This window comes from Ovis canadensis, chromosome 5 (genome assembly GCF_042477335.2).
Source record: "Ovis canadensis isolate MfBH-ARS-UI-01 breed Bighorn chromosome 5, ARS-UI_OviCan_v2, whole genome shotgun sequence".
In the NCBI taxonomy this organism is placed as follows: domain Eukaryota; kingdom Metazoa; phylum Chordata; class Mammalia; order Artiodactyla; family Bovidae; genus Ovis; species Ovis canadensis.
Genome location: NC_091249.1, coordinates 25477467 through 25500341, shown reverse-complemented (window position 1 = coordinate 25500341; position 22875 = coordinate 25477467). Strand labels below are relative to the sequence as shown.

Below are 22875 nucleotides of genomic sequence, written 5' to 3'. Positions count from 1 at the left end.
GGCCCCCCATCCTCTCCCGGAGGGGTCCACAGTGCCTCCTGCCACACCCACCTGACGGTGGGCCATGTGCTCCCGGCCCTCACTGGGTGAGCGGGACCAGCGCTGGTCACGGGCCCGGGGCCGGCCGTGCTCCGGTCGCTCCTGGGCGTAGCGCTCCTTGTCAGGGGGCGGGGGGTGGTGGTGGTGTGGGTGGTGGTGGTGCCGATGCTTCCGGTCCTTGGGCCGGCCCCTCTCCTGGTCTCTTTCCTTTGATGGCAGGTCCCCAGACTGGGTGGTCATGCTCAAGTCTGTCCCCAAGCCTGGGGCCGCATGGGGTCAGACAAGACAGATGGCTGTGAGGAAAGGGCGGCGTGGGACGTGCATGTGGGCAGCTTCCAAGCAGGACTGTGGGCCCTGCAGGCACCTGCCCTTGGGCCCAGGGTGGCCTGGTAGGGGTGTGGGGGAGAGCTAGTCACCAAGGTGTGAGCAGCAGCTGGCACATCTCGGTCCCCCTGGGTCCTGTCCAGGCCCTTCTGTCTTTCCTCACTCAGTGTTTACCCTGCTCTGCCTTCTCCCCCATCTCCCCCTGCTCTGTCCCCTTACACAGCCTCGGGTCCCTGGGCCCTGCAGGGCGACCCACCTGTGTCCACGTCCGTGTAGCGGCCCAAGGAGCGCTCGGAGGTGCGGTGGCCGCGGTCTCTGCGCCTCTGGTGGTGCCGCTGGTTCTCCTCGGGCGGCACCCTCTCCAGGGAGTAGTCATCCAGGCGCCGCGCCTTGGGGCCCAGCACGGAGGCCGAGCGCTTCATGGGGCTGGTGTCTGAGATGGTCTGGGGTGGGGGGGAACAGGCCGGCGGGCCGGGGTCAGTGGCCGGGACACAGCAGTCCTGGTCTGCCCCATCCGCCGTCAGTGATGGCAGTGTGACCATCCAGAGGTGGGGTCTGGTGGGGGGAGCCCTGGGCCTCAGGCTCCAGGACTCTTCTGTCCCCTCCCCAGCTCCTCCTGGGTTCCACCAGGAGGCCCCATTCTCTCCCCCTCCTGCTGGGACAGGCAGGCTGGCTGAAGGGCAGAGCTTCTCCCATCCGGAGTACAAACCTGGGAGCCCTGGGCAGCCCGGCCTGCTCTCCAAAGCAGGTGAGGAGCCTCAGCCTCTCCTTGCTGCCAGGCCTATCAGCCCAGGGCCAGGCACCCAGCACACAGTCCTCCTTGGCCAAGGGACTTTCCTGCCCACCTGAGTCCAGCTTCTATGGGAAGCCTTTGAGGGACTGGCCTGGCATTTGAGACCCCCGGAGGGACCTGCTCTCCTCATCCTTGGCCTGCAGCTTGGGGGCCTGTGTGTTTGCTGCACCCTTGGGTGGAACTGGGTTCCCTGCGACTGGGAGAGGAGAGAAGGAAGACAGAGCAGACTTGCCCAGGGCCTGGCCCAGTGGCACTGCCTGAGAGTGGAGTCTTAAGGGACGCGGGGCTGTGGGACCAGAGGTTCATGGGTGGTGTCATGGGAAAGAGCCCCCAAGAAAAAGTGAGCCAGGCAGGGCTGCAGGTCAGGCTTCTTGGAACAATGGATGCCCGCCTGCCAGGCTTGGGGGTCTCTGAAGAGAGGGTGGGAGGTTGGGGGGGCAGGGCGGGGTCACCCCTCCAGGGCACACACGGGGCACACAGAGAACACAACACATGAGGATGGGGCTCCACGGGGTAGGGGGCAGGGGGTGCGGTCTGCAAGGAAAGGGTGGGGTCCAAGGACCCGGAGAGATGACAGAACTCCCACGAGGGGGGGTGGGCGGGAAGAGGGGGCCGGAGCCCGGCTGGGCGGCGGGCGGGCCCGGTACATACACTGAGGTCATTCCCACGTGGCCGGCCCCTTCTCCTCTGTCACAGCCCCACGGGATGGTGCACACAGAAAAAACAGAAAGAAGGAAATAAATATAAAAGCCGAGAGGGAGAGGGAGAGGTGTGTGGGAGATGGAGGAGAATGCCAGGGTTGGGGGGAGAGAAGAACCTGAGGCGGGGGAAGGGGGAGGGAGAGAGAGGTTAATGTCCCCAGTGCGTGGGCGACCCCAGGCCCGGCTGGCCTTCCTCCCACGGGGACGGAGCACACAGATGGCAAAGGCACGAGACCGACAGAGGGGCGACGTGGCCGCAGGCGCCTGGCTCTGGACGCTGCCTCATGCAACGCGCCCCAGCCCTGGCTCCGCTGACACTCAAGCTTCGGGGGTGGGGTGGGATGACCGTCAGCTGGCTTGGGCCCGCCTTCTCCTGGGGCCCGGAGGCTCAGTCCTGGTTGGGCTTTTGGGGGGCCCATCGGGATGGGACTGGACAGTCACATGCAGGCTGGGTGCCTCCCACCCAAGTTCCCAGCAGCCAGAGGCCAAGCCCCTGGGTGACCCTGGCCCGGCCAGGCACAGCACAGCCCCGCCCCCCCTCACGCCCACCCCGTGCAGATGCCACAGCACAGCACACCGGCAGCCTGCCACAGTCAGACATGCCGCCCTGCCTCTCAGGTTGGGTGGGCAGCCCAGCCATGCTTCTGGCCCCTCTGTCCTGGGGGGCCGGGGGCGGTGGGACCCTGCCCCCCGACAACCAAGCCAACAGCTGGGTAAAGCAGCCACACACAGACACGCGTCAGGCACACACACCTGCTTCTCCCCAGCGGCTCTCACAGAGACCAGACAGAGAGACAACTCCCGGGCACCACCCCAGACATGCTACCAGGTCCTGGGACCTGCCAAGTTCCCCAGAGCATGTACGCTGTATGAGCACACCCATCCCTGTGTGCATGCGCCTCTGCGCATGCATGGATATTCTTGATTGCAGCTCTCACCGGGGCCTGACACATCCCCTCCCACCCTCCCTCCACATCCTTGATATGTGTCCTCCACATCCTCTGGCCTCAGCATCCCCAAATGGAGCAGAGACAAACCCCGTGGCGGTGACCACGGTGCCCTACCCCAGAGGAACCTCGACCCCTCTCAGCCCTCCGTCAGGGAGAAACTAAGAGGACTGGGGCCTCTGCAGGTTCCAGAGGTGTGGACCCTGCCTGCTGCAGCCAAGGGTGCAGGAGTCCCACCCAGCCCTGGGTCCCTGGGCTGCATAGGGAAGCTGAGACTCCAGAGGCCAAGTCCAGTCCCCAGGGTGGTGGGTGAAAGCTCTCACCTGGTTCTCGGCAGGCAGGCGGGGCATGGAGGCGGCCCGGGCCTGGCCTTCCACGGGGAAGTAGTGCTCACTGTCGGAGTAGCCGTCTCTGCCCATCTCTCGCATCTCCACAGACTGCGGGGCAGATGGCGAGGCTGGCTGAGCCCCGGGGCCGCCTGGCCAGGGACCCCGGGGTGGAGAGTTGGCCAAGTGTGTGCAGAGCTGCAGGTGAGGGGCCCAGACCCCTCCTTCTTGTCCTGCCCAGGCCGGGGAGCCAAGGGGGTGGCGGGGCTGTGGAGGTACCTGAGAGTTGGGCTGGCTGTTGGGCATATCGGTGGGGGGGCCCCGCTCTGGGCTCCACGTGCCCGTCTTCTGGAACATCTCCTGGGCCCGCTGGGTCACCCAGGATGGGCTCTCTTTCATGCCACTTTCGTGAGCCATCCTGTGTGGGGCACAGAGGCCAGGGTGATGGTGGGCACTTGTGGCTTTTGCACCTGGCACCCAGCAGCCCTGTTCCCCTGCCTCTGGCCAAGAGGGACACTCACAAGCCTCCTCCTGGGTCCAGCTGGGTGGAGGGGAGGGCGTTCTGGCCAGGGCCCCCCTCCTGTGTTGGAGATGGGGGCTCCATGCGCTGGAACATGAGAGGTGTCCGGTTCTGGGGAAGCAGAGAGCAGCGTGTGTACACAAGGTGGCCGGGGGGGTGGGGGGAGAGGGGACAGATGGAAGAGGGTGTCCCAGGCTGAGGCTTTGGTTTCAAGACTGCAGTGGGGAGGCTATGGAAGGTATGCTTAGCCCACCCCGGGGATGAAATCCTAGAAGCCATTCTTGAAACCCACCCCTACCCTAAAACACACACACACATTCAAGTCTGATCCATCAGCGAGTCCTCTAGACTCTTCTAAATCCATCCATAAGCAGATCACTTCTCACCGCTCCATGACCCCCGTCCTGGTTCTCATCAGTTTTGTCCAGGACCACTGCCTCCTCCAAGGGCAGCCCTTACTCTCCAAGGCTGCCAGAGAGCACCAGTGAGCAGCTGCAAGAGATCACTTCCCACCTCTCCTGAGGCACCCTTGTGGCTCCCACTTCACTCTGAGCAAAAGTCAAAGGCCCACAAATCCTGAATAATCCGTCCTGTCGCCTCCCCACCCTCGTCTCCTTCCCTTGCCCCTCTGCTCACTCTGTTATGCCGTACGGACTTCCCTGCTATTTCTCACTCAAGCTCATGGGCCTCAGGGCCTTTGCACTGACTGTCCTCTCTGCCTGAAACATTTCCCCCTAGGTATCTGCTTGGCTCTCTCTCCTCTTCCTTCAAGTCTTTCCTCTGATGTCACTACCTCAGCAATGCCTCCCAAACTACCCCTTCCAAATCATACTCCCTTGCCCACCCCCTGCTTTTTCTCATGACACTTACTTTTTTCTGCAGTGCTATATAATTTCATCATCTATCATTGCTGGCTTTCTGCCAACTGGAAAGTCTGCTCTGCAGGGATTCTGGTCTGTTTTGCTCACAGACGCATACCCAGAGTTGAGAAAGGTGCCTGGCACATCATAGGTGCCCAGTGATTTTTTAAAAAAAAATCTATTTGTTCTGCTTATTGGCTAATTTGACTGCACTGGGTCTTAGTTGCAGTACGTGGGATCCAGTTTCCTGAGCAGGGATCAAACCTGGGCTCCTTGCATTGGGAGCGTGGAACCCTAGCCACTGGACCACCAGGGAAGTCCCCGCCCAGTAAGCGTTGGTGGAGCAAATGAGTTACTCCAGGTTATGTCTCCTTGGCATTGCCCTCCTTCTTCAGTGACCTGTCCTGGGGCCTGACGTCATCCCACTGTTCTGGTCGGTCCTCACGGCGACAAGGGAGACGCTGTCTCCCAGCCTGGGCGTCCCCAGAGTGATGGAGATCGGAAGGAGCAGCTGTCAGGGCTGGAGCCATACCTGTTCCTCGCGCATGGCCTGCAGCTTCTTGGCCTTGCTCTGCCGGTAATACTCCATGATCATCATGGCCGCGTAGATCTTGCCCACTGTCAGGTCCGTGGCTGGGGGCACAGGATGCGCTCGCCATGGGTGGGGGCCTCGGTATGCACCAACCCCACCATCCCGAGGCCTCCTCTTCCCTCCCCCCTCTCTGCCCCAGGCCGGGCCTGGCTCTTACACTTGTGGGGGGTGACCAGCAGGTCCAGCGTCTTCTGGGACAGATTGGGCCAGATGGCCATCATCTCCTTCCGCAACTCGGCATCCATTTGTTGTTTGTCAGCTCCGCCTGTGAGTGGGAACAGAGAGGCATCAGCTGGCCTCTGGGGAAGCTGCAAAGCCATAGGCTCCTGCTGACCCAGGCTCTGGGCGGGGCCTAGCAGGACCAGGGCCTTTGAAAGACTGTGTGGGAGACAGTCCAGCATCCAGAGGGACCGACCTGATTCCCACTTATCAGCTGTGTGACATGGGTGTTAGTCTACTGCGCTGTGCCTCAGTTTGCCCATCTTTGAAATGGGGATGATGGCAATAGTACCTGCCTCAGTGAGTTGTCTGAAGATCAAAGTAGTTGATGTGCAGCATTAGAACTATGTCTGCTGTAGGAAGCTTGGGGTAAGCCTCAGGGAATCGTCCTGATAGAGGAGGTTTGTCCCTCAACCAAGTTTCCCCTCCTATGAATGTTGACCTTGGAACTAGCTGACGCTTGGCCCCTCACCCCAGCCATGGTGATTCCTTGTCCCCTCTGTCTGAGTGCATGCAAGAGTAGCCCTTCCTGCCTTCCCTGGGATTGGCTGGGGCCATGAGATGAGTTCTTGCCGATAAGGTGTGAGCAGAGTGAGGTGCCACTTTGGGCATTTAATGGCCAGTGCAGAACCCTCCTGAGTTCTCATTCCCTCTGTCACAGCAACTGGTAACATTGGGGACAGTGGTTGCCCACTCGGGCCTGGTCCCTAAGTGACTAATGAACAGAAGACTCTGCTGACCCTGGAAGAAATTCCCACATGATGCAAGTGGGAAGTGAATCTTTGTGGGTTCAAGACCTTGGGGCTGTTTGTTACGGCGGCACATTCTCATTCATCCTTACTGATACATCAGCCTGGACCCTGTTTCAACTCTTGTTTCACAGCCCCCAACACTAGGCACAGGGGTGCTGTCCTAACATTTACCAGCAGTTAGGGACATTGATGACAGAGCTAGAGAAAGGGTCTGAGGGCTTTCTGCTGGGCCAAATATTAGCCCTGTGGTTGCTGGATTATGGGAGGAGGTTCAGGAGATCTGGGGGAAGGGCAGGGGCCAGCTATCAGCCGGTTGAGTAGTATTTCAGTGTTTGAACAACCATCCATGGGGGCCTGCTGGCTGAATAGCTGACCCACCCAGGCAGCCGCAAGAAGCCCCTTTGCCTCCACTCCCTGTCCACCTCTTGTCGCCCACCATCTGTCCTCATGGCCCTTCCTTGTCCCCCTCCATTTTCCGGATCCAGCCTAGGACTGTCTTTGGACCTACTGGGCAGTTTCTCCTTCTCAGCAGATGTGGGTCAAAGCACAGACATCTGCCAGGGACTCTGTGCTTTCACTCATCTTTCCTTGAGTGACTCCAGAGGTGTCTTTATTTTGAGAAAATTTCTTTCAGAAGGGTCTTTTGTCAAGTCAAGCACAGGTCCTATTCCACAGTGAGGATTTGGAGGCAGTAGGGAGCTGCTGAACCGCCTGGACCAGTGTAGTGGCCTCTGCACAAGTCCTCCCATACCCACCAGAGGGCGCTCGTGAACACCTGAGGGCAGTCGCCTCTGCCCAGGTCCACCTCCCATAGCCCACCCATAGCCACCAGAGGGCGCCCATGAACACCTGTATCAGTCACATGTCTCCGGCGCTCAGAGCCCTCCAAGGCTCTCACCTCACCCAGGGTGATCTCCCCAAGTCCATAAGACCCTCAACCATCTGCCCTCAACTCTACTTTCCCCTTTGCTCACTCTGTTCCAGCCACACCAACCTCCTCCATGCTCCGCAACCACGCCAAGCATCGCCCTGCCTCCAGGTCTTTGTATAGCTGTTTCCTCTGCCAGGACGGTCCTTTCTACAGGTATCGGTGTGGTTCCCTCCCTCATCCGCTTCAGGTCCCTGCCCAGATCCTTTATCAAAGAGGTCTTCTAGCCGCCTCTCAACCTAAAGCAGCCCCCCTCTTCTATGCCTTTTCCTGGCTTTATTTCTCCACTCTGTACTTATCACCTCATGCTGTTGCTCACCTCCTCACTTCGGGGATCTGCGGGGTCTAAATGTGCAGAGATCACTGGGGCCAAGCTGTGTGGGGGTGGGGCTGATAGGTGGGCCTGGACTCAGGTTATGGGAGACCCTTCAAATAATCATCTGTTCTGTAGCTGGCCTTTCAACACCCTTGACACCAACCTGTAACAGATTTTCTTTCCTCTAGGAAAGCAGTTGGAATTAATAGCTACATCTCCCATCCACTGTAGCTAAGTGAGGTGCCTGGGGCCTCTTTGGTTCCTTTTCAGAGACATGGGAAGGGAAAGAAGAGAACATGACATTCCTGTGAAAAGTCACTTTTGCCCAACCACTTACGTATTTCCTGTCTCGGGTGGAGAAAAGGAAGCCACTTATTGTTATGGACTGAATTGTGTCCTCCCAAAATTCACATTGACGCCCGAATGCCCAATGTAATGACATTTGGAGATGGGCCCTTCAAGGAAGTGACTAAAGTTATATGAGGTTATGAGGGTGGTCCCTAAGAGAGACAGACAGCAGGGGTGCATATGCACAGAGGACAGGCCATTGAGGATACAGCGAGAAGAACGCGGCCGTTTGCAAGCGAGAGGCCTCTCGGGAGAAACCTAACCTGCTGGCACCTTGATCTTGGATGTCCAGTCTCTAGAACTGTGGGAAAGTAAACTTCTGTTGTTTACGTACTGTCTCTGTTATGGAAGCCTGAGCTGACTAGGATACCTGTTCTTGGTGAATGGTTTAGGCAGGGTCAAGGTTTCTTGCCCTGTTGGCACTGTCAGACACTGAGGCTGGATCATTCTTGGTTGTGGGGCCGTCCTGTGCACTGCAGGACTTCAAGCACCCTCGGCTTCTACCCACTAGTTACCAGTAGCACCCCCTGACCCTAGTCCTGACAACCAAGCCCATCCCCAGACATTGCCAGGTGTCCCCTGGTAGACACAATGCCTCCGGTTGAGAATCACCACCTTAGACTCCTTCTGCTTCAATTCACATGGAAATCTCTCATTCGGGATTGTTGTTCACATTGAAACACAGTAAATACCCTGCCTCTGAATCTTTAAGTTGAGAACTTTCAAAGATGAGAACGCGCGTTCCATCAGTGTCAGGCCAGGCGTGAGCTAAACCGCAGCTTCCCTCCATGTCCTCCTGCTGAGATCCTTCAGCTCTGCCATCTCCCGCCTCCTCTCCCTCTGCCGGTCAGCAGCTCTTCTTGCCTGCTCACTCAGTCCCAGCCCCTGTATTCCAGCTGTTATGCTATACTCTGTACTTTTTAAGGTACTACACTGTAGGAATGAAAATGTTTTCTTTCTTGTTTGTTTTTATATATTATTTGTGTGAAAAGTATTATAAACCTATTACAGTACAGTACTATATAGCTGATTATGTTCATTTGGTACCTAAGCTAGTCTTTTGGACTTAGGAACACACTGGTTTTATGAACGCTCTTGGAACAGAACTCATTCATATGTAGGGGACTTACTATGAAGGGAAAATCCTTAGGGGATTTCAAGGCAGCTCTCCCTTGGGGTCATGGGATCCACTCAAGGCTGGATCTCAGGTATACTCCTCCTCCAGGGACGGAGTTGTTAATACTGGGGCTCCCAGGGCCTCCCTGGTGTCTCAGACGGTAAAGAATCTGCCTGCAATGCAGGAGACCTGGGTTCCATCCCTGGGTCAGGAAGATCCCCTAGAGAAGGAAATGGCAGCTCACTCCAGTATGCTTGTCTGGAGAATTCCGTGGACTGGGGAGCCTCACAGGCTGCAGTCCATGGGGTTTCAAAGAGTCGGACATGACTAAGCGACTGACACTTTCACTTTCAAAGACAGAAGGTATCCCTGTGTTTGGGCATCAGTCCCCCAGAAACCAGTTGTGTCCCAGCATCTTCCCCTCCCCTACATCACTGTACACACCCCTGGTGAGCCTTCTCTGTTGCAGGATCCATCCCATGCACGTGGCAACATTCACGAGCTTCTCTTGGGACTTCCCTGGTGGTCCAGTGGTTAAGACTCCATGCTCCCAAAGCAGGGGGCTTGGGTTCAATCCCTGGTTGGGGAACTAACATCTCGTATGTCACGTGGCCAATAAATAAATAAAACATAAAAAAAAAAAGCCTCCCTGGCATGCCAGGTACCATAACGTCCAGCCCACTTCCAGTCTCAACAGCCAAAACTGTCTTCAGCCTTCCCTGGGGTGAACTGCCGGCACCCAGATAGGAAGGTTTCTTCTCTGTAGGGTATTGAAGGCAACGGGCGAAGGAGGTGGTCAGATAAGATGGGGGCTCCTGCAGCCATCTCTGTGTTAATTTGGTCTGTTAGAACTGACAACAGTTTCTATTAGTTCATCAAAAGCTTCCGCTTCTGCCATATGCTCCTTAATATGAAAAGTTGCTCAGGCTAAAAAAGAAAGCCAAAACACAAAACCAAAGCTGTCTTCAGACATGGCCAGTGATCTCTGGAGGCAGAATCATGCCTGGCTGAGAACCCCTGACTTAGAGTTTAAACCCCTGACCAGGATCCCCACCCCCTGACCCTGCTCGCTCTTTTCTTTCCACAACATTTCTGGCCTTTAAACATGTAACATAGCCTACCTATTTACAGCAGCCTATTTGTTTGTTGCCTGTCTCCCCACAGCCCCTTAGGGCTGGAGGTTCGTCTGTCCCTCCCTGCCACGACCCACTTGCTGAGCACAGGGCTGGGCACACAGCATATGCCCAATGGGGCTCTCATTCAGTGAGGTGGTAGTAACACAGGCAGGTCAGATTAATGCTGAGCAGGGCCCTGTGGGAGACCCAGGCACAAAGGCCTTTTTCCTCCCCTTGTCTTCCGGGCAAGATTCCAGCCTCCTTGACCTTTCCTGAATTCCAAAGGGTAGATTCCAACAGTTGCTAATCAAGGGATCAGCAGCCAGGAAATCCCCTGAGGCAAGATTAAAGGGGCTGGAGAAACTCATCAAGATTAGGAGAGGGCTCCCATTATAGCTCCGGAGAAGGCAACGGCAACCCACTCCAGTACTCTTGCCTGGAAAATCCCATGGATGGAGGAGCCTGGTAGGCTGCAGTCCATGGGGTGGCGAAGTCGGACACGACTGAGCAACTTCACTTTGACTTTTCACTTTCATGCATTGGAGAAGGAAATGGCAACCCACTCCAGTGTTCTTGCCTAGAGAATCCCAGGGACGGGGGACCCTGGTGGGCTGCCGTCTATGGGGTCGCACAGAGTCGGACACGACTGAAGCGACTTAGCAGCACCAGCAGCAGCCCATTATAGCTCAGTTGGTAAAGAATCTGCCTGCAGTGCAGGAGACCTGGGTTTGATCCCTGGGTTGGGAAGATCCTCTGGAGAAGGAAATGGCAACCCACTCCAGTATGCCTACCTGGAGAATCCCATGGATAGAGGAGCATGACTCAGCATCTAAACCACCACCACCACCTGAGACCCTGCACACACTCTAATGTTGTCAGCAATCCCACCCTTTCAAAACTTTGCAGAACTTTTGTTCAGTTGCTAGGCTGTGTCCAACTCTTTGCGATCCCATGAACTGCAGCACGCTAGGCTTTCCTGTCTTCCCCTATCTCCCGGAGCTTGCTCAAACTCATGTCCATTGAGTCGGTGATGCCATCCAACCAGCTCATCCTCTGTCGCCCCCTTCTTCTCCTGCCCTCAATATTTCCCAGCATCAGAGTCTTTTCCAATGAACTGGCTCTTCTCGTCAGGTGGCCAAAGTATTGGAGCTTCAGCATCAGTCCTTCCAATGAATATTCAGGATTGATTTCCTTTAGGATTGACTGGTTTGCTCTTCTAGCAGTCCTGGGGACTCTGAAGAGTCTTCTCCAGCTCCACAATTCAAAACATCAGTTCTTTGGCACTCAGCCTTCTTTATGGTCCAACTCTCACATCCATATATGACTACTGGAAAAATCATAGCTTTCACTAGACAGACCTTTGTTGGCAAAGTGACATCTCTGCTTTTTAATACACTGTTTATGTTTATCATAGCTTTTCTTGCAAGGAGCAAGCATCTTGTAATTTCGTGGCTGCAGTCGCCATCCACAGGTAATTTATCCTAGCAATGGGATTTATGGTGGGGGGTCTTGAGCCATGCAGTATCAGTGTGACCCCTAGAGGGGCAAGAGGCTGAGCAACTGAGGTCAGCCAGGCTTACATGACTAATTCTCAATAAATATGCTAGACTCAAAGTTCAGGTGGACTTGGGTGGTTGACAATGCTTCATACATGTTGTCACACATCATTGCTGAAAGATTTGTGCATGTGACTCCATTGGGAGGGAGTGGAAGCTCCCTCTTGGTCTCTTTCAGACCCTGTCCAGGTGCCTGTTGCCTTTGCAGATTTTAATCTGTATCTTTTTGCTATAATAGACCACAACTGTGAGTAAAACAGTTCTTCTCAGTTCTGGGTTCTATCAAATCACTGAATCCAAGCCTTTTTTCTTTTTTTGAATCTTGGTTTTGGGCTATCCTGGGACCCCCAAACACAGGTTCTCCAGAGGAAAACAGCAGCTGGGATACAAAGGTATTACATAGGGGCTTCCCAGATGGTGCTAGAGGCAAAGCCCCTGCCTGCTGATGCAGGAGACATAACAGGTGCAGGTTCGATCCCTGGTCAGGAAGATCCCCTGGAGGAGGGAATGGCAACCCACTCCAGGATTCTTGCTTGGATAATACCATGGACAGGGGAGCCTGGCGGGTTACAGTCCATAGGGTTGCAGAGTCGGACGCAACTGAAGCGACTTTGCACGCATGCATGTACCAAGAGTGGGTGCACTGTTAGACCCATTTTACAGGTGCGGGAATGGTAGCAGGCAGAATTCTAAAGCTTACCCTTCCCTCTCAGCAAGATTCTGCTTATTCAATCAAATGATAGTCTAGGGATTGCTATAAAAGGACTTTGCAAATGTTATTAAAGTCCCAAGTCAGTTGACTGTAAGTTTCAGAGCTGACCTAGGTGGGTCTTATCTAATCAGGTGAGCCCTCTAAAAGCAGAGCATTTTCTTGGCCGCAGAGAAGTCAGAGAGACTTGGAGCACATAAAGAATTAGATGCATCACCAGGAGCTAAGCATAAACTCTGGCGAGAAGCCAGAAATGAAATGGGGATCTCAGTCCTGCAGCCACAGGCAACTTAATTTTGCTAACACCCAAATAAGCCTTGGAATAAAATTTCCCCCAGAGCTTCCAAAGATGAGCCCAGCCTGGCCACCTTGATTTTGGGCTTGTGAGACTGCGGATGGAGAGCATAGTTGAGTCTATCTGGATTTCGACCTACATACCTATATGCTAATAAATAGGTGTGTTTTAAGCTGTTAAATTTGTGGTCATTTGTTACATGGCATTGCTAGCTAATGCATGGGCTGAGGCTCAGAGCAGGTGAGGTCTTCTGCCAAAGTTTACAGTTGAGGACAGGGCAGGTAGGTGGGCAAGCTGAGTCCACTTTTCCACATGATTATAAGAAAGCAGCTGCCCATGCTTCTGCTTCCTCACCTCCCTGGGTTGGGACCCAGACCAGTTTCAACCATTTGTGTGGGGACCTGGACCACTTTCTGTCTCACTGGACCAGTTAGTTGCTCAGTCGTGTCTGACTCTTTGCCATCTCATCGACTGTAGCCAGTCCACATCCTCTGTCCATGGAATTCTCCAGGCAGGTATACTGGAGTGGTTTGCCATGCTCTTCTCCAGGGAATCTTCCTGACCAAGGATCAAACCCAGGTCTCCTGCACTGCAGGCAGATTCAGTTTCAACCATGCTGATAGGCAAACAGTCTGGGGCAGGCAGAGCCACAACACAGACAGGCCCCAGGTCCAGACTAGATGCATGTGCCGAGATGCCTGGCAAGTCCGAACCGCTTGCCTCTGACTTGCTGCATGAGAAAGAAATTAACATTGTGTGTCAGACAAGGGCCTGAGCCCTGACCCTTCCCCTTCTCCACTTATGCTGTTCCGAGTCTCAGCCTCACCCCCGATTCTTTCACTCGATTTGGGAGCACCTCCTGCTCTCTTTACTTGGATCCCCATGCTTCCTGGCTCTAACAATGTCTGTCCTCAACGTGCCCCTCCCCCTTGCCCCGCCCCCACCAGGCACTGTCTCACTGGAACCTGCTGGTCTCCCTCCCTGAATGTCCTCCTTCTGAGCAACTTCCGGCCTTGGAGCCTCTTTCCCCTCTTCTCCTCAGGGCCCTGGAAAGAACACATGTCTGCGGTGCGGCCTTCCTTCCTGGTGACCTCTCAGGAGCTTCAGCTGGGTACAGCCCTGACCTCTCTCTTCAGCCCCACTGAGATTTCCAACCCTCTGCTGGACGATGGACCCAGCTCCCCACCAGCGACTCTCCCAACTTCCCTCTCTTGGGTGATCCATGCGCCTCTGTCCCTGCCCTGCTGTCTCATGAGCTGCCAAGTCGCATCCAGTCTACTGTCAGGCCTCTGAAACCCACTCTGGACAGTCTACTTCAGAGCTGCCCTGGTCAAAGTGGTCGGTGGTGACCTGGTACAAAATCCATTGATCACTCATGGTCCTCAATCTTCAGAGCTGCCCTGGTCAAAGTGATTGCGGTGACCTGGCGCAAAATCCATCGGTTACTCTTGGTTCTCGCTCTTGGTCACTCTTGGTCCTGGGCAGTGCTTAAACGCTGGAGATGTCTTTTAGGAGCCAGTGTTGCCCTGCTCTCCACCCACCTCCCTGGCCTCTCCTTTTCACTCTTTCTCGGCCACCTTTAATGCTGGGGTGGCCCCAGGCTCAGTCTTTGGGGGTCTCTCAGTTCACTCATCCCCTTGGAGAGCTCCTCCAGTCTCCTGGCTTAACACCTGTCAGCATTTGATGCCTCCTGACTCTACATCTCCAGTCAAGCCAGGAGGACTCACCATCTCACTTCCTTCAGAACCTTGGGGTGGGGGGAATGCCAGAAGTGTGAATTGGAGGGCCCCTTCTAGCCCCCATGTCCACGTGTCACTGTCAACACCAATGTTTTGTCCTCCCTTGGCCCCAAACCTGTTCCTCCCGTCTCTTCTCTCTCAGGCAACAGGGGCTGGGTCCGTCCTTTAGTTGCCGGGGCCCCACGCTTTGGGGTTGGCCTTTACGCTCTTTCTTTAAGCTCCACATCCATCCATCAGCAATCTGGTCGTTTTGACTCCCAGGAAATATCCAGAATGTAAATAATTCATATGCCTTCCTTCCAAGCCCCTATCCTGTGTTCCCCTGATTTATGTCAGGGGTCCTCCTAGCCCACGGGTCTACCCTGGTGGCTCAGATGCTAAAGCATCTGCCTGCAATGCAGGAGGCCCAGGTTGGATCTCTGTGTAGGGACAATCCCCTGGAGAAGGGCATGGCTACCGAATCCAGTATTCTTGCCTGGAGAATTCCATGGACAGAGGAGCCTGGTGGGCTACAGTCCATGGGGTTGGCAAAGAGCTAGACACGACTGAGTGACTGACACTTCCACCTTCTCGTCGCTCAGGCCTTTCCACTGTGGCTAGAGGGAGCTGAGCCTGCCTCTACTCACGAGACAGCGTGGCGCCCCCATGCGGAAAGTGCAAGTCAGTGCAACACAGCTCAGGGTGGGGTTGCGGAAGGGATCTGCACCCGCTGGTCCTTCTGTCCGCAGTGCTTTCTCCCCAGGTATCCACGTGACTCCCTCACAGCTTCCTTACGGAGGTCTCCCCCTGCCCCCTGCGGAAGTGTCAGTGTCCTCCAGGCTTAGAGAGGTGTCCCGCACACGGATACTTGCTGAAGCAGGTGAATCTGCCAAGTCCTCTGAAGCCCTGGCTCCATCCACCCCGCGCTCCCCCCGCTCCCCGCCCAGTTCCCCTTCCTGCCCTTACCTTTGGCAATTTTGATGTCCAGGGCCGTGCGGATCAGAGCCATGAGGGTAGAGTTGAAGTGGACGGTGTTGTCATCAGCGACGGGCAGATCCATCCGCAGGAGCCTCTGCACAAAACCAAAGGCAAGGGCAATCATTCCCAGGGACCCCTCCGCGATCCCGTAAGCCAGACCCACCCTACCCGGGGAGCCCCAGGAAGAACTCTGAAGGCAGCGGCTAGGGTGCCCCCCGCCCCTCAGGTTACCTGTCCCAGCGCTCCATTTCCTGACTGCCCCCGGTGACCCGTAGGGGGCGCACTGGGGACTCGCCTATGCTGCCCGTTCCTCACCCGCCTACTGGACCCTAGAAGCGGCATTTCCAGGGTTGGCCCGGATCCTTGCCCTGCCCCAGAGTTCTTCTGGACAGCTCCGTTCCATTCTGACCCCAAAGAAGAAGAGCACAAGCCAGATCGCAGCAGACATGCAGCAGCCAGGCAGAGGGGCCCATGGCCACAGCCGCTGGGAGGGCCGCCGGCTCCCCACCCCCGCCCCCTGGCTCGGCCCAGACCAGACCAGGTGGGCACAGACCACATCATTCCTCCGAGAAGCGGCAGGCAGGCGGCTCCCCGACTACAGATGGGGCGGGCCCCTCTCAGACATGCAGTGAGGCCATGCCACACAGAACGGCGGACGGGGGCGCATGCAGACGGAATCTCGAGACTCATTCATAGCTCCGTGGAAAGTGTATCTCAGGGGCATGTCCGGGTCTTGGCTTTTTGTGCGATGGCATGGGGGAGGGGTTGAGAGGGTGTTCCCATGGCCCAGGGAAGAAAAAATTCCCTGTATCCCAGGCAGGGGCTCTGTCCCCCATGCTTGGTGGCATGGGAGAAGACGCTGGGCTGGTGTGCACCAGCCCAGGACGAGGTGGCATGGAGATGAAGATTGATGTCCACCGGAGCAGACACGGGGAAGCACAGAGTTGGAGACGGGGATGGGAATGGCAAACTCAGAGCAGAAGACAAAAGGTGGGTTGGGGCAGGGTGGTGAGGGAGGCGGTAGACAGAGAAACACACTGGGCCACTGTGCACAGCGGTGCACTGCACAAACGGCTCCCCGTCTCAGAAATCATGGATTCGTGTTTAAATGACACCTTCCCAGCTGACAGTGGAAAAGTATCGGGTGGTCCCCACATGGGTGGATTCCAGTACTTTCCCCACAGACGGAGTGTTCTGTGGAAAGGACGCTTGTTTCGAATTGGCACCAAGGCGCTTATGAACCCGTGGTGGCCCTGCACAGAGACCAAGAAGGAGAGGGCACTCTCCTCTCTCTTGCACACGCTCACACACACACACCGACACTCAGCCAAGCAGAGATTGAGAGATGGACAACAGGACAAGCAGAAAAGGGACCGGTGCAGGGAGGGCTGGTGGGGGAAGGAGGGGTGCCCAGGGGGAGGAGGAGGAGTAAGGATGTGGGGAGGTGGTTACGCGACACAGGAGGAAGTGAGGTGCCCAGAAGGGGAGGAAGGATTCTCAGACACAGCGGGGGCCAAGGTGGGATAGGAGAACGGAATGATGGGACCATACTTTTTGGAGGGGTTGACTGTCAAAGTCATCCCCTGAACTTCGTGTGGATGAGTTGTGGGGAACAGAGCATCTGTCCTTGGGTGCCAAGGGAGATTCCGGGACAGGGGTCTAGAGGGGTGGCCCGGGCCAGCCGCCTGGCGGCTCCTTCAGCCAGCATGCACCACCCCCCAGGTCGGCCATGGTGCCTGCCCGCCCCAGGCCCCCGCCAAGGCAGCGTGCATGGCCTGCGTCAGGGTGCCACGGTCCAGGGGTCCAGCTGCGGCCCGCCTGCCCACTCTGGAACAATGGAGAGGCATGTTGGGGTGTCTTGGGGGGAGATGGGTGGCTTAGGGACAGAAGACTGGGAAGCAACTCCAGCGGGCAAGGAAGAGGGGAGAGGCTCTGGGTGCTCCCCGGAAGGTCTCAGATGCCCCAAGGCCCTAGGTCAGAGATCAGCTTCAGGTGTGTATAGGGGACCATGAGACCTGGGGGCTTGAGATATAAAAGGTGGGGTCCAAGCCCCTCTCTGCAAGGTGCCTGCCCAGGTCTGGGCAATGGGGGCCACTCTGGGCTCAGCGGCAATACCACCTCTCAAAGTGTTTGTGTCCAATTTGGTTCCTGGTGGACCAGGTGCGAGGGGACTTGGGGGCTCCCCCCCCTCCCCACCCCGGCGTGTTGGCCATAAGAGAGTCTCAAAACACCAAGACACACTGATCGGAAAGGACGGACACAGGAAACTGCTTAGAATCAAGGGACGGTCAGGATCCATTTACTTGAGGAGGAAAGGGGAAAAAAAGAAAAAAGAAAAAGGAAAAAAAAGAGTAACGCTGGAAAAAGAGACTCGGCTGGCTGTTCCTGGTCAGCACTGAAAAATCCCCAGTGCCTGGACGTCGGTGGTTGGCAAGGGTTAAACTACCTTGTAAGCCACTCTGGCCGGACACTTCTTCCCCAGACCCAGGGGCGGAGACATGTGTCTCAGCATCTGATACATGTCCGGGTAAGGCATGCGGCCCCTGGCAGCACCGAAAACAAAAAATGGAGGTGGGAACGGAGAACCAAAGGAAGGGTGGGTGGAGGGAGGGGAAGAAAAGGAAGGGGGAAAACCAAAGGGGGGAAAAAAAAAATCACACGAGCCGAAAAAATAGAGAGAGAAAGATGCAGAGAACAATAAAAGAGGTGTTTCAAATAAATAAAAAAGAGGAGAAAAAAATGGGAGAGGTAGTTAAAAAATATCATTTCACTGCTTATGAGCAGGGAGAGAGAGAGAAAAGAGAAAAGTCAGATTCACTTTTGACTCTGAGCTCTAGTTCTGGTGGAATGTGGATAGAATGGGCAAGGCGGGGGGCGGGGGGTGCTTCTCACTCAGAAGGGTCTGGAGCAATTCTTTGGTTTGGTGTCATTTAAAAACCTGGGTCAAGTTCTCTGGTTTGGCTGAGGCTGGTCTCTGAGGGGGCCTAGATGGGGAAGAGGGGCCACAACAGTGGGAGAAGGGCTGGGGGCTTCGGGAGGCGAAGGGTGGAGAGGGAGAGAGTGGAGGAGATGGTGGGGGGGGGTCAATGCAAAGTTACGGTCCCCTCGGATGTGTCTGATTTTGGGGTGCCGTTGAGACCCCGGGATGGGCAGCTTCAGCTAAGAGCAAGCAGAAATGGCTGAAGGGAACGGAGAGATAAACGTTCCATGCTTCGTCAAGTCTACGTGACTGCATTCTGTTGGCTAAGAGAGTTTTCTAGTTTAATGCAAAAGAGAGAGATGGCTCTGTTTTTTAGATTATATATATATATATGAAATATATATATTGAAGAACCCCAAGCCACACTCATTCCATGGATGCTAGCAGGTTTTAGTGGAAATCAAACCTTGCAAGCAACCCTATGAGGACATTTCTTGCCTAAGCCGAGAGGGGGAGATATTACGCGCAATAAACTGTACATATCCTTATAATGAATCCGACCGCTGAAAGGAGAAGAGAGGGGATTAGTGGAGGCATGGGGTCAAGCTGCATCACACTGGCTCCCCGTGCTCATAAGTGAGGTCACGATACCAGGGCCTGGGATCCCCCTGGCTTGAAGGAGTGAGGGAGACATAGGATGCATAAAGGTCCCTGAGATGGGCCCAGACACTTGCAGACCCTGGGGGTGAGGGGTGGGCAGAGGGTTTTGTGTGGAGTGGGCTGGGAACTCTGGGCTGGGAGAACCTCCCCCAGGGCTTTCTCTATCTCCCTCCTCCACAATCTACATGTCTACACTGGGGGATGGGGGGGTTCGTGGCATAGAGGACAGGGGGACAGCATCCAACTGCTGTGACCTAAAATCAAAAGAGGAAGAGTTAGGAACCAGCTGAAAGTCAAGCCCCAGCCCCGTGGCTCACCCCAGCCTCTTGGTCTCATGGAGGACTTGTCTGGGGCTGTAAGAGTGGCAAGGATTGATCCTTCCCTGCCTTTCTCATGAGGCCTTCCCTCCAGTGCTCAGGCTGCTGAGGGCCTCTATTTAACTCTTTCTTAGCCCCCAAGCTCAGCCTGAACTAGAATCTTCAGTCTGTGGTTGCTGGGCTCTGAGCATCAGCAAGGCACATCCGAGTGTCCAGCAAGGGCTTGGTGCTGAGAAGGTACTCAATACACTTGAGCAGGGTGGAGATCACTCCTGGGAACCATCACCTGCCAACTAGGAGGGGGCACTCCCCTGCTCATGGAGATGGGAGAGCTTACTCCCTTCATGATCACGAACATACAAGGACCACCAAGGCTCTGTGTTCTCTCCCCTGGCCTTGTGTGACCTCATGTTCCAGGGTCCTGGAATCCCAATGGGAGCTAGATTCTGCCACTCTGATCTTGTAGCTAATTCTGTCTCCCAAGGGAACTAAACCAGCCCTTCTCCCCATACTCCCAGGAGAACTGAGGCTGAGAGGCCTCTGGCTTCCTTCCTGGGGCCTAGTTAACTTGTTCTCACCATCCGGAGGCCTCACAGTCAGGGACAGGAGAGACTCACAGGAGATGAACTCATGGTGGAGTCTCTCCTTCATTTCCCAGAAAGCCTCGGTTATGGGCAGCGGTGGTACCCAAATCATTTAACCCAGGATGTGCAAGGGTACTGATTCTCATCTCTTTTCTTTTGATTGATCCTACTGAAATCCCTGCTAGCTTCCCAGGGAGACAACAGCCTAAGGTCTGGAGCCTGACCTAGACTATGCTCCAGTACCAGAGAAAGGTGGGTGATGTGGTTGGAGGATTTGGGGTGACTGCTTACCACGCTGCAGGGTCATACTCGGCCCAGACACGCACGTACTCATCCAGGTGGTGGGGACCCAGGATGGAGGAATCTCGGGTGAGGTACTCAAAGTTGTCCATGATGACGGCAACAAAAAGATTCAGCATCTGTGGGGACCCCAGGGGCCAAGATGGGGTTGGGGAGAGCGAGACACATCCAAACACATATACACAGAGGCCCAGAGGGAGAGAGGGAGGGAGATAAAAATGGGAAAAGGAAGTCAGAGAGAGAGATGGGGGGGAGATAGAGGAAAGATACGTGCTCACAGACGGAGCCCAGAAACACAGATGTGGAGAAATGGAGATGGGGGAGAGAGTCAAAGGCAGAGGCAGAGAAAGAGACCAAGATTGATACAGTTGGAGAGAGAGGTGGAGAGGTTATGTGACATAGGAGCCAACTCCAAGGGGACCGCCATGACCCCAAATCCTCCCACACCTGACCCCCAACAAGACCAAAATGCATACTCCATGGACCAGAACCTTATCATGTCTCCATCCCCAGCATAAAGTAATTCCTCAGCAAATACTTGTTGGATGGACGGATGGACGGACGCACCTTCCTGCCTTCATCTGCCTCTTGTGGCAGCCTGTCACATGCTCTTCTAGCCTTTAGTACGTGGGGAGCTCGCATCAGTCTTGCCTCCAGCCCTTTGTAGATGTTGCTCTCTCCGTGGACATCCTTTTTCTCCTTTTAAGTAATAGCATCTGGGGAACCCGCCCCCGCTTTATACTTATATGATGTTGTTGGATGTGGCTGGCTTCATAGGTGGTGCTCACATAACCCAGGCTTGTGATTGGTTAGGGCGGGGCACGTGACCCAGACTAGCGCATGGGAGACGTCCTTGGGATTTTTGCAGGCATTCTGGCAGCCATCTTCCCTCCGCAGGGAGAAAGTCCGAGAATAAAGCCAGTGTGGAGGAAAACAGCAAAGAGGACAGGGTCTGCTATTGCCCGGACCCAGCCTCATCTGGACTTTCCAGCGGTATAGGTTAGTGCACTGGGTATTTCACTTACATCAGTTTCAGCTGAATTTCTGTTACTTGCAGCCAATTTTAAAGGTTTTTTTTTTTTTTTTTGATGAGGACCATTTAAAAGTCTTTAGTGAATTTGTTACAATATTGCTTCTGATTTATGTTTTGGAATTTTGGCTGCAAGGCATGAGGGATCGCAGTTCCCTGACCAGGGATTGAACCTGCATCCCCTGCATTACAGAGGTGAAGTCTTAACCACTGGACTACAAGGGAAGTCCCTATATGCAAGCAATTTGATCAATATGTGATCTAAGTCCTGCACACCATCCCTGAGTGGCCCTCAGGGGGAGAAATCTTCCTTCTCTCACTCTGTCTTCCCTATCAAACCACATATCAGATTATACTGCTACTGTCTGCTGACTTGTCTGCTCAGCACCCCTGCAAACTGAGAGAAACGTGTTCTCTCCTTATATCCCCAGTACCTAGCATAAGACCTGGCACATAGTAGGTATTAAGCAAATGTGCAGATGTAAACATAGGAGGTGCTTACTAAATAAGCTGTATTTCTAGGTGTCCCTAACTTCAGTTCATCATTTCATGACACTAATTGAGCACCTACTGTGTGCCAGTCCCTGTCCAGGTGTTGGGGATGCAGCAATGAACAAAACAAAAACTCCTGCCTCTTAGGAGCTGATGGTAGTAGATGTCTTCCAGGGTGCCTGCCCTTCCCAGATGGGCTGTAGTATGAATGTGTCTCCATATGAACCCACAGCTACTACGACAATGGTGGCTATTTGACCAGGAGCTAGGATGGCCCATTCAGACTCTCTTTTGGGAATCTGACACTGGGCAGTGGTCCTTGTGAGCCCTGGAAGCTCAGTGGTAAAGAAATCGCCTGCCAGTGCTGAGACGTGGGTTTGATTCCTGTGTCGGGAAGATCCCCTGGAGAAGGAAATGGCAATCCATTCCAGTATTCTTGTCTGGGAAATCCCATGGACAGAGGAGCCTGGTGGGCTACAGTTCATGGCATTGCAAAAGAGTTGGACACAACTTGGCAACCAGACAACAGTGGACCATCTAGGTCAATGGCTGTTGACACTGGGCTCAGGGTGGGTGGGGGATGCTTTGAGACCTAGGCTCCAAGTATCTCAATGTGAGGCTGCTGGTCTGAAGCGGGTGGATGTGTTGGGCTTTTGCTGAGAGATACTGGTGCTTGGGCTGAGGTCTGAAAACAATAGCTCCCATACTCCTTGGGCAGCTTACATCCTGCCAGCAGGAGCTACGGGTGGGAGGGACGCCAATCTGGGGAGGAGAGACTAGGAGGAGAGGAGACTCCTTCTGCTTCCCACGTGGCTCTGTGTTGTGGACTGAACTGTGTCCCCACGAGATCCATTCAAATCCTGGCCCCCAGTTGCTGCGAATGTGACTTTATTTGGAAAAAATGGTCTCTGTACTCTCATCGTCACACTGGATCAGGGTGGGCTAAATTCCATATGACTGCTGTCCTCATAAGAGGCAAGTCTGGACACAGACACATGAAGACGACCGTGTGAGGACACAGCCAGTGACGGGAGATGCTGCCTCAAGTCAAGGAGCACCTGTGGCCATCAGAAGCTACAAGGGGCCAGGAAGGATCCTCTCCTAACTGCTCTGGAGGGATCATGGCCCTGCCAGCACCAGGCTTCTAGCCTCCAGAACTGTGGCAGGGTAGATTTTTGTTGTTTTCAGCCATCAAGTTTGTGGTTCTTTGTGACAGCAGCCATGGCATGTTGTCTTGTTCAGGGGCAGCATACAGCTAGGGTGCCAGGGCAGGGATGCCAGTGGTGGCTGAGCTGGCTGTCAACACCCTCTTTTCCTTTTAATATCCCAGCCCTGGCCTTCCTGCTGCAGTTAATCCCTGGTGACTTCAGCGTTGTCTGTTTGCCCTTTCAACCCTGTGTAGCCAATCCCTACATTAAA

General features: G+C 55.0%; 1 protein-coding gene and 1 long non-coding RNA gene across 4 annotated transcripts in view; one reads left to right on the top strand and one right to left on the bottom strand.

The window, feature by feature from the left end:
* CACNA1A (calcium voltage-gated channel subunit alpha1 A) overlaps positions 1-22875 on the bottom strand; it is a 250937-nt gene that overhangs the window by 2290 nt on the left and 225772 nt on the right. Inside the window, exons 36-46 of one of the 2 annotated variants that reach the window (XM_069590901.1) lie at positions 19926-20053; positions 18540-18636; positions 15142-15247; positions 5260-5367; positions 5043-5143; positions 3652-3761; positions 3410-3548; positions 3128-3241; positions 1808-1843; positions 620-806; positions 52-299 (exon numbers count right to left, since the gene is read on the bottom strand). In XM_069590901.1, coding sequence (XP_069447002.1) covers positions 52-299; positions 620-806; positions 1808-1843; positions 3128-3241; positions 3410-3548; positions 3652-3761; positions 5043-5143; positions 5260-5367; positions 15142-15247; positions 18540-18636; positions 19926-20053 — 1374 coding nt within the window. Of the gene's footprint in view, positions 1-51; positions 300-619; positions 807-1807; positions 1844-3127; positions 3242-3409; positions 3549-3651; positions 3762-5042; positions 5144-5259; positions 5368-15141; positions 15248-17599; positions 17697-18539; positions 18637-19925; positions 20054-22875 lie in introns of both variants that reach the window. The other variant, XM_069590900.1, reaches the window with a different exon arrangement.
* Positions 14047-22875, top strand: part of LOC138440860 (uncharacterized) — a 31623-nt gene continuing 22794 nt past the window's right edge. The window contains exons 1-3 of one of the 2 annotated variants that reach the window (XR_011257162.1): positions 14337-15055; positions 15164-15263; positions 15970-16143. This is a non-coding gene — a long non-coding RNA (uncharacterized lncRNA). Of the gene's footprint in view, positions 15056-15163; positions 15264-15969; positions 16144-22875 lie in introns of both variants that reach the window. The other variant, XR_011257163.1, reaches the window with a different exon arrangement.